Source organism: Agelaius tricolor, unplaced genomic scaffold, assembly GCF_023055355.1.
Source record: "Agelaius tricolor isolate 1412-34295 unplaced genomic scaffold, bAgeTri1.0.p SCAF_8, whole genome shotgun sequence".
In the NCBI taxonomy this organism is placed as follows: Eukaryota; Metazoa; Chordata; class Aves; order Passeriformes; family Icteridae; genus Agelaius; species Agelaius tricolor.
Genome location: NW_027269268.1, coordinates 45,847,714 through 45,858,821, shown reverse-complemented (window position 1 = coordinate 45,858,821; position 11,108 = coordinate 45,847,714). Strand labels below are relative to the sequence as shown.

At 37.8% G+C, this 11,108-nt stretch overlaps 1 protein-coding gene across 4 annotated transcripts; it reads left to right on the top strand.

Annotated features, from left to right (window-relative positions):
* The first annotated feature begins 9 nt into the window (after nt 1–9).
* Nucleotides 10–10,529, top strand: ZCCHC4 (zinc finger CCHC-type containing 4). Of its 4 annotated transcripts, XM_071432599.1 has the most exons (13): nt 10–134; nt 320–438; nt 1,964–2,046; nt 2,740–3,015; nt 3,513–3,593; nt 3,904–3,976; nt 4,454–4,604; nt 5,107–5,207; nt 6,410–6,531; nt 7,114–7,189; nt 7,688–7,739; nt 8,436–8,580; nt 10,297–10,529. In XM_071432599.1, the coding sequence occupies exons 1-13, from the start codon at nt 47–49 to the stop codon at nt 10,418–10,420; spliced, it is 1,491 nt and encodes a 496-aa protein (XP_071288700.1). In that variant the 5' UTR covers nt 10–46; the 3' UTR covers nt 10,421–10,529. The 4 variants fall into 4 exon arrangements, with proteins under 4 accessions (XP_071288700.1, XP_071288701.1, XP_071288703.1 ...); XM_071432600.1 differs by lacking the exon at nt 8,436–8,580; XM_071432602.1 differs by lacking the exons at nt 7,114–7,189; nt 8,436–8,580 and having other exon boundaries at nt 10,297–10,350.
* Nucleotides 10,530–11,108: the final 579 nt, after the last annotated feature.

The window sequence follows — 11,108 nt, the reverse complement described above, 5'->3', positions numbered from 1 at the left end:
CCCGCCCGCCCGCCCGCGCGGTGCCCGTCGGGACGGAGGCGGGGCCATGGCGGCGGCGGCGGGCCCGGAGCGGCCGCGGCCCGCAGCGCTCGCCCTGCTCGGGCCGGCGCCCGGCGCGCCCTGCTGCCCTCACGGTGAGCCGGGCCCGGGGCTCATCTCCCCAGCGTCCCTGTGCTCAGCTCCCGCTGCGCTCCCGGCGCGGGCTGATCTGCTGCAGGCTTGCGGAGGCCGTGTTCTGGAAGCTCGGCTCTTGCAGCGGAGCAGTGAAACAGGGCTGCAGGTGTTCCCTGTGTTATCCTATCCTCGCGTTTGTCCCTAGGTCCTGCACTTCTGTTTGTGAAGACCAGCCAAGGAAAAGAGGAAGGAAGAAGATTCTATGCTTGTTCGGCTTGTAGGGATAGAAAGGATTGTAACTTTTTCCAGTGGGAAGATGAGAAGGTAAGAGAGCACTGCTGAAGGCTATGCTAAAGACTCAGGGCTGCCAAGGTCATCAGAGGCCTGGAGCATCTTCCCTGTGAGGGAAGGCTGAGAGAGTTTGGGTTATTCAGCGTGGAGAAGAGAAGGCTCCGGGAAGAGCTGATAGCAGCTTCCCAATACCTGGAGGGGGCTTCAGGAAATCCGGAGGGGGACTTATTGCAAGGGCGTGTAGTGGAAGGACAAGGAGTGATGGCTTTGAGCATTCGGAGGAGAGGTTTAGATGAGATATTAGGAAATTCTTTACTGTGAGGGTGCTGAGGTACTGGAAGAGTTACCAGGAGAAGCCGTGGATGCCCCATCCCGGGAAATCTTCAAGGCCAAGCTGGGTGGGGTTCTGAGCAACTTGGTGTAGTGGGAGGTGCCCCTACCCATGGCAGGAGGGTTGGAACTAGATGATCTTTATGTGCCTTCCAACCCAAGTCATGCTATGGTTTTATAAAACATTGGCGATTTTTTTCTCTCTTTAGCAATTTAAAAGGTATATTTTATTGTGGAAATCTCTGGTAAGTCTTATTTTCTAAACTTGGTGTAATAATTGATATTTAGCTGAGCACTTATTTCTGTCAGGAGAACGTGTTTCAAATATAGCTTTCAAGAAAGGCTGTGTACATTTTGAGCAAACCTGGCATTTGTTATTCTATTGCCAAAACATATAGGAAGTTTGCCAATGCTTTGCAATGTTGAACAAAATTGGGTACTTCTGATCCCAAGATGCCCTTGTTTTCCCTAATTAAGACAGAGAAAATCTACTGGATACAAACAACAGTGGGGTATACAAAATGCTGAGATGGTGGGGCTTGGCATGGTGCTCGGTAGGCTCAGAATATCTGCAGCAATTTCTCTTTGTCATTCATTTTGAATATCACTTGTATTATGATGTCTTTTCTTGCATTGAATTTTACTGTTGTCTCTTTAAGTAAAACAGTTCCATAAGTTTTGACCAAATGTTTTGAAACTGTTGTGAAACCATGAGTATGTCTTGTGGGGACAAGATAGAAGACTCAGAGAAGAGTGTGAGAGACTGAAATGTTAAAAGACTCAGGTGCAGATCATAACAAGGAGCTGTCGTGCCTTAAAAGTGATTTCACACTAAAGACTCGGGCAACATTTCTACTGTCATCAGCTTATCAGGATCAGATCATAGTTCTTCAGAGGGACCATAACTGCTGGCACACATTAATGGAAAGGATGGCTCTTTCTGTCTTCCTCAAAATCACCTTTTGAATTTTTCTCTGAGTATTACATGTGATAGGAGAATGAAATGCATAGTTTAAATTCACAATGAGAGGCTTGTGTTGTTTTGCAGCATGCCCCTGTGCTGCAGACATACTTGTTCTTCTGAAACAACAAAAGCAATCATTTCTCCTTGCTAAGTAGCTAAAGCATGAGACATTTGATGCACCCTTTTTTTCATGTTGAGATTTGATGTACCACATACAGCAGTAGCTGTTAGTTTTATAACTTTTCATGTATGCAAATTTTACAGGTGTCAGAAGCTAGACTTGCAGCACGTGAAGAATATAATAGAAGTCAGCAGCCTTGTTTTACACACAGACAGAATGTGGACAGGTATTGTTAATGTATATTTTCTGCAGTAAAGATGTAGTAATATAGGTAGGTTTAGGTACTCTGAATGTAGGGATAATATTTCAAGATTCTTTAAAATATGAAAAGATGAATTTGGGCAAATAAGAATTGTTGTATGGCAATGGAAAGGAAATAGCATGAAACACTGAACTAGAGCATGGTGTTTTCATCCCAGAAACTGGGGGGAGGGCATTGAGGTTTTTTCTGGGGGTATGTACAGTCATTCCTATGTTAGTGCTCATAGTGTGCTTACAAGAGGTCAGTAGTAATTTCTGTTAAAAAAGATTTATTCCTGACTTTAGTCTACAAAAGAAACAGGCTTAACATTGTGAAAAGAAGCAAAGGTAACATAGTAACAAGTGATGCCTGAATTTCATGTGTAAACATACAGGACTTTGCTGATAGTTGATGGTGTCTTCGCTCTGTAATCCAGTTATTTTATGGAGATTCCCAGTATATTTGGTGGCTATATTTTATGCATTTCAAAGTGTCCTTTGAAAATTTTTTTAGAAATAATACTTCATTCTTGTGGAGTTTTGTGAGAGCAATGTAAACTGCATTGTCTGTTTAAGTATCTGAACTCCTAAAATATAAAAAAAACCCTCCATAGCTTCCCTTCCTCTTTGAGAGAGGCTTTTTCCAAACTTTGTTCCCTATTGTCTTTTGTATTTAAAGGTACAAGAATTTTGTTCTGTTGCCATTATCAAAGAGGAGGTTTTGCCAGGAATGCCAGCAATTGCTTTTGCCAGCAGAATGGAAAAAACATTCAGATCACCAGTTCCTGTGTGATATCACCACTGCCCAGCTGAAAAATCCAAGTCAGCTTCTGTATCCGCTGGAGAATAAAAAAACAAATGCACAGTATTTATTTACAGACAGAAGTTGCCAGTTCCTACTGAATCTCCTTATAGATTTAGGATTCAGACGAGTCCTCTCTGTTGGAACACCCAGGTACATCACTGAGAATTGTTACACTTTCACATAGTATTTCTGTCTCAAAGCTGTACAGCTTACTAATGAATATAGTCAATGATTTTCCCATAAGAGGTTCACTATTGGTGAGCCTCTATTAGTTGGGATTATCCAAGCATCTAGTGGGGTCTAGCTTTGAAATTATAAAATACCAGAGAAGACTGTGGCAACACTGCCAATAACACACATACACACTTCACATACTATCTATGATAGTTATGGAAGTGACATTGAGTTTCTTACCTTGTGATTTTTTGTGTGTGGTGATCAAGGGGACTCCACTGACTTGTCATCTTTCAAGACTAACCTATTTTTCTAACTTGGAGTACAGGCCAAACGGAATCACTGAAGTTTAGGCTCCTCAGTTTTCTCTATCTGTTTGGTTTATGTTTAGTAAAGTACCAGGCATTCTTGTCTTGCAAGATCATTTCTGAAGTTGGTCATTATGTGTTAAATTTCTTCCAATTATACTTCAGGCTTCATGAAATGATCCAGTCAAAAGCATCACAAGAAGAAGAATTCAATGTTAGAGGCCTTCTGCTAGATATTGATTTCAGGTAGGTTTTAACAAATGTTTACATATCTGAAGAACATATACAAAGATGGGTCTTCTTACTTTAAGAGATAAATTGGTGGTTGTTTTCCCTTTCTTGTCTCTGTATCTCTGTTCCTGTATGCATACACAAATGGCATCCAGTTGATGAGAAAAGTATATTTAATAATTTCTCAGTATTGGTATGTGTTGTCAGTAATCAGAACCCAAACATGATGTTTCTCCTGAGGCTTGTTTTCACTCTAAATATCCTATCCTAGGATAGACAAAAAGTTATTGATATTTTTCTACTCCTATCAAAACTTACTTTACAGGTATTCACAGTTTTACACAGAGGATGAATTTTGCCATTACAACATGTTCAATCATCATTTTTTTGGTGGAGAGGTAAGGTCAAGTATTTATTGAGTGCTTTGGTAAAAAAGTGCATGTTGTTGATGCAGAATTTTGTAGGAAATTCATGACTACTCTAGTAGAAAACATCATGGGAAAACATGAATTAATTAAGAACATTTTAATAGAAGCAGCAATTAAGGTGTGTAAACAGCATTAGTTAGCATAAGTGTAATAGCTTTGAATTGAATGGAAGAGAACTACTGGAAAGGAGACAGTTTCATTCTTTGATTTTCAGTAATGTTTTATATGTTAGCTGAACAGGGCACTTGTTTTCAGTCCTTCAAATCTAGGTGCATTTTTTGTGGATTTTTTTTTTAAATGCTACCCAAGAGGAAATTCACCTCCACAAGAGGGAAGCAAAGTTCCGTCATCATAGTTGAAACTTCTGCAGTGATTGGTTTATTACCAGAGACAATGTTTACAGTTCTTGAATAATGATTTCTGGGAATTAACCTCTGTTTCTTACAGGCTGCACGTGAAACTTGCAGGAAATTCTTGTGTGAAGAGAATGGTGAAAGAGTCATTATGGTAGCTGATCCCCCATTTGGAGGTTTAGTGGAAGCACTGGCTTCTAGTTTTAAAAAACTGATGGCAATGTGGAGTGAGACAGAAAAAGAAGGTATGTACTACAGCCAGATGGGTGGCTTGTGCTGTAACACCACTTTAAGTAAAAAGTACCTATTTATAAGTTTGTAATTTTTGCTACTCAGGTGAATGTGAGCATCCTCATGTTACAATTTCTAAAGATAAACTATCATGTACCTGATTTACTCTCCTGATATTTTTAGTTCAGTAATGCCCAATTCTCAAAGTCTGTCTTCAAAACTTTTCCCTTTTTTTTTTTGCAAATCTACTTTGCAATTAAAATGGGCTTTAAAGGTAGAGAAAAATAAGCTATCAAACCAGTACATTTTCTTAGCAATCTAAGTGGATGTCAAGATTGTAATTACATCTCCACATGTACAATATGCCAAAACTTTCTGTTGCCTAAGAGAACCAGTTCTTCTGCCCAGCATGATGTACATAGCCACGTTTATGTATTTGGAATGTTCACTGTAAATTTCTCATGCTACATGTACTATGTTTTTCTCCTATGTACACCAAAGTTTTTTCATTACTAGGTCATGACAACAGAGAGATGCCCATGTTCTGGATATTTCCATACTTCTTTGAGTCTCGCATTCTTGACTTTTTCCCGAGCTTCAGTATGATGGATTACCAGGTATGGCTGAACCCAGTGACTCTGCTAATTATACCAGCTGTGTGCAATGTGAGAGGAATATGAGTGAAAGCAGGTGCAGTGGCAGTGCTTCTCTGTAGCTGGGTCTTGTTTATGTGAAGCCTGGATTCTGTATTTCTATTAGTTGTATCTGTGATAACTTGATCATGTTCCTATTACGTATCTTTAACTCATCTGTCATTTATCCATTATCTCATTTCTTCTGGCAGGCTTTCAGTATAACAAATTTGCACTAATTGTGACAGGTGCTTGTTGCAAAGGTGAGAGGTAACTTGTATGTTGAGTACATAATGAGTGTGCTCAATAACAAATGTACATAACAAATGAAGAGTATTTTTATTCTTCACTGATGTTAAATGTCAGTGGGTAGTGCCCAGCCTAAAAAAAAATATATATATATATTACAAAACTAAGGTCTTTCATCTCCAAAACTACTGGGATCAGAGTAGAATTGCAATCATGGAAATGTTTGGAATTAATAAGTAAACTTGTCAGTGATAAAGCAATGATGTGGCATCAGCTTCTTCAGTATTGTATCCATTCTGTGCATAGTTTGGGCACACCTACTTCAGTGTGTTTTGACAGCTCAGTCATGGGTATTCGTGATACTAAAGGTTTATTTTTTCATGTAACAACTCTGCATGAATTTTGGCATTGATGTTCTGAACAGTGTGTCTTGTAGAATGAAAATTGTTGAAGAAAATGGAAAACTCATGCTAGGCTAGACTCTGCATTCCTTGAGAGTTTTTGTGACAAGTCTCTGAAGGCAGTGCTGGAAAAAGCAGGCTGATTGGATTTGCAACTTTGTAATTTCTCTGAGATAGGTTAAGATGTCATCTCTTGTACTGACAAGCCAAGCTGTATAGATCATTTTTTTACAGCAGGTTGCTCTTGTAATCAACTGCAGTGTTATCTTACATATCCCATGCAAACAAGCAAAAAGGAATAAATACAATATGATTATTGAGGTGTAGTGAGTCTAGCCTAATACTATGTTTGCACAAATTTACAGGTAAATGAGACAAAAAACTTGATGTATAATTTGTAATCTGATTTGGGGTTAGAGTCTTGTATATAAACACGAAGATTTCATAAGGCACTTATAAAGATAATAAATATGTAAATAGCTCTGCCTGTGCTTGGCATTCAGTTTAAGAATCTTTTTTATGGTTTTATTTTTCTAGGTAGACTATGATAATCATGCACTGTATAAACATGGCAAGACAGGTCGTAGACAGTCTCCTGTCCGTATTTTCACAAACCTTACCCCCAGTATGATTGTGCTTCCTGAAGAAGAGGGATATAGGTAAGATATATTAATGCTCAGGTGACTTTTGAAAGAGTGTCTTTTTTCTTAATTAGGGCATAAAGTCTCCAAAGGAGTTTGGGATGGTGCTGTTCCATAGTGTCTTGCCTAACTTGGATGCCGGCCTTAAGACCACATTTTTCTGTCTCATTCTAAAGTTGCATATTATATAAACAATGTGTAGGAGAGCTGAAATGTCTAAAAAGACTTTTAAATTTTTCAGTGTGGAATTATGAGATTCCTTATTTTGTCTGTAGGAAATACTGTCTTACATCTACAAGACAATTTTACAGCTATGTCTGACAATCAGCTGTTAATACATTACTAAAAAAACGAACTTGTAAGAGAAGCATCAAGGAGAGAGAAATTTAGTTTCATTTACTACTGATGCTGTTGATAATTTGACCTGAATTTTACTGTGTGGATGTACTGTGTGTAAATGGCCTAAGTGCTCATTTGTGCAGCAAAGACAGAATTTTTAATTCAACAAAGCGATTTTGCAGTCCTTATATTAGTGGTTAAGGTTGTATAAAATTAATTGTTTTGTGAACAAATAGGGGACCAGTACATCTTTTTCCCCAGATTTTGCAGTGTATGTCAGCGATATGTTAGTTCTGGTAACCAGCACTGTGAGATATGCAATTCATGCACATCAAAAGTAAGTATTTTCACTTCTTTCTGAATGGAAGTTTTAGCAGTAGTCAGATAACAACCTCTGTAATACTTGCTTTGGTAAAAACCTGTTCTGATACTGGGTTCCATGGGAAACCCACAGCAGTTCAGTTTCACAGATTTATTATTACCTTCACAGTACATCTTCCATAGCCCACTGAGAATTAATTTCTCTTTCCCTAATTCCTTTGTGTTGCAAAGAGGACAGGACAAGTTTGCTGCTTGCCACTTAGACCAGAGCTTACCCAGCTGTGGTCTGTTGACACATGCGTTTTTGCTCATGCTTTTGAGTTGTAGAACTTGCTAAATTTCAAAATTTCATCTGTGGTTTTCACAGATTCTCAGGACTGTTGTTTCTGACTCACAGTCCTTCTTACAGAGGAGTTGTTCCTGTAAACAGTGGGGACTGTACACTAGTAGTTCTATTTTAAGATAAAATCAGTGGGGGGTTCAATAAACAAAACCATTTATTTGCCTTTTGTAGGATGGCAGACGATGGAAACATTGTGTTCTTTGCAAAAAATGTGTAAAGCCCTGTAAGTACAGAAAAATATTTTCTAAATAAAAGTACATTTAGTCCAAAGAAACTGAAATTCCAAACCAGAAGAGAAAATATTCTGTGAAAGAAGTAAAATGTAATTCAGAAGACATAGAATAAACAAAAAGTCTCAATTTCACACAAGTTACTCTTCTTTAGTTTAGCTGTACTTGCACTGTGTGGAAGTGGAATAAATTCTTGCCATGGCACACTAAATCCCATTTATATTTATCATGGCAAAACAGAAATATTTCCATTTGTCATATAAGTATTTCCTAATTTTCTAAACTTTAATTTCCTAAACAAGTAGGCAAGTACTAAAATGTTTGAGAGATCATGATAAAATTATGTTTCATGCACAAATTTAGTTGCATTTATACCTCTGTATAAATTGCTGAAGCCATTATCTTTGTTACTGTTACAACAATCAAAATATCTGAGTACATTGTAACATCTGCACTATTTTTGTTTTGAAGATGACACACAGGATAAAAGTTCTAATGGCAAAATAGCTCACACTTAATTTGACAGTATGTCTAGTAATGTGCTAAGGGATCAGAAAGTGACCACATCTATCTTTGTAAAGCTAATCCAGAATTAAACACCTGGTAATGTGGCCTGTGTTTAAAGCTTAGTTTCAGAATGTTCCTTTTAAACTTCTCCAAGATCATAAATCATGTTATCTATTTTGCAGCTTGGTTTCACTGTAACAATTGCAAGTGCTGCGCTCTTCAGCAGCACAGCTGTGAGAAGACTGACAGTGGCTGTTTCGTTTGTGGCAAGGCAGGTCACAAGCGCAGTGCCTGTCCCAGTCTGTCCCGCAGCAGAGCAGCTTGTCAGTAAGTGTGATACTGCATTAACACAGTGACATACAGCATTCTGATGAGATGAGATCTTATGGCAGGCAATCCGTTCAGAAAGAGATGATTTTTCACTTTAGGTACTACTGATGTCAGCTTTCCCTATTGCCCACTTGCTGCATTGCTGGGGAGTATATACTGAAGGGAGGGTGGGATAAAAGGCAGGTCACTTACTGGGGCTCCCAATTCCCTGTCTGTGGGTTTTCTTTCAAAACTGATTTATATGAATTGAAAACTTGGTGACTGCTGCATGGAGCTCTGTCAAGATGACTGAAAATTGAAGTAATGGAACACTTTTATCCCCTTTGAATTCCTCATGAAAGGGCAGAGAGAAGAGTCCCTATAATAAGAGTCACTAAGAGTCACTAGTTATTGCTTCCTGTCTCTTTTGCTTTGTTGTAGCATATTCTGCTTTTTTTCCTTCTGGTACTTCAGGTGCTTTTTGTAGTATGATCTAAATCTCCACCATTAATGAGGATCACATTGAGTACTTTTATTCTTCCATGATTTTCCTTTTGTTACATACAGAACAACACTGTACACATACCTGTATGTATCAGAGAGCCAAGTGAATGGTGTGTGAAAACATTATGAATGTTTTCAGATGGAACTAACTGAAAAGAGGAAAGGGGATTTGCTAAGAGATGATCCAGCAGATGGCTCAGTCTTTCCAGTTCAGGATAATTGATTGCACTTCTATTAATTCCTCTCCAGAGTAGTGGGTTTTTCTGTGATTTTGGATTTGAATGGCTGTAGCAGTGGAAGGCAAATTTTCCCTCCCCAAAGCTGTACCTGTGTTACACAGTGAGACTCAGACCATTATCCTCTTGGATCAGTATCCAGAGACTCATTAGATGCCTGCTGGATGGCAGATGGGTACAGGTGTATTGCTTCATATCCTACTGATACTAAACCAGGTTTTGCTTAGGGAGTATTAGACACAAAAAGCAGCAAAAAATGTTTCATTTTATATATCTCTCAAAAAAAATTAAATCTCTTAATGTTTCTTTTTTCTTTACTAAAAAATTAAAAAGAATGCTAAAAGAATTTCATGAAACCTCATCTGTTTTTTCTATCAAGGAGGATACTGTTCTGTCAGTTGTGCCAGAGTGGTTTTAGTACTTTCAGGCCATCAGTTAGTTCTTTTGCTGATTCATTGCAGAAGATAACTTAGATTTCTTTTTCTAATAAAAATTTTGTATGGTTGTTATAATTACTCAGTGTTTTTCATTATGACATCTTTTGTCAGAGAAGAAAACAATCCACTTGCTAGTTGTATTTAGGTCCTGTACTAATTGCAGGATGCTTCCTACTGGTCTTAAACTTCACATACTTTCTTCTAAGTCTTTCTATTATATATGCATGCATTATATATTCAGCATGAAACTCTGTGTGCTTTTTTGTACTCAGTGAATGAGTTTCTTGTTTTCAATATCTGTGTAAATTTAAATGCTGAATAAATACATAAAATGAATGTATAATGGCAATAAAGTGGACAGATTTGTGAAGTTGAAAGACCATAACATTTTGAGATGTAATGTTCATTGTCCTTTTTGTGACAGTACTTCACATACTGCCACATAATTCATAATTCACACATAATATACTCATTTAGAATACCAGCAAATGTATTTGTACAGAGAAGTGTGTTTTTCATTTTATTCTAATCTCTATGTTCCTTTTTTTGCTTTACAGACCTGACAAAAAGAAAGGGCAGAAAACTCGAAAGAGAATAAAAATGGGGATCTGTAAAAGATTAGCTATGAAACATGCCATATTCTCCAAGAGGAAAGTAAAGAATAAGAAAAAAAAGACATGACTTTTCTTGCTGCTACATAGTTGCTAATTTATTTTTTTATTGTCAGCCTTTTGTTCCATTTTCTAAAAATGTAAGTGTTAACATCCAGAATAAAACCTGATTGACTCAAGTGACAGTTCCTTTATTATACATAATTACTGGTACCAAAAAAAAAGGCAACCCCAAAACAGCTTAGTGAACTATCACAACCCTTACCATGTATTTGTATAATGTGATAATTATGTATTTAGGATTAGCTGTTTGTCTGATTTGGTGGGTGTTGGATGTTATGGGTCTCACTGAGAGGTGAGGTACTGGCTGATGCTCTGGTTTCATGTTGGTATTGGAGGATGTGGGGCAAGGGAGGAAGTGAGGGTAGGTGATGGGAAGGCACGAGTTCTAGGAATGCGGTCTCAAGTTACAGTTGTGAAAAATGCCAATCACTTGTTTTTAAAATCTTAAAAGTTTAATAGTAATAAAATGCTTATAAAAATAGTAATACAATTACAGTAATAATAATTTGGACAATTTGGATTAGGACAGTATGAGACAATAGAAACAAAGAGTTTTGGACGTCCGGGTACCTTTTTCTGGGCATAAGCCTGAAAAAGGACCCCCATTAACAGAGGATTAACCCTTAAAAACAGTAGCCCGTTGCATATTCATACATCTCATACGTGATGCATAAATTCCATTCAAACACAGGATT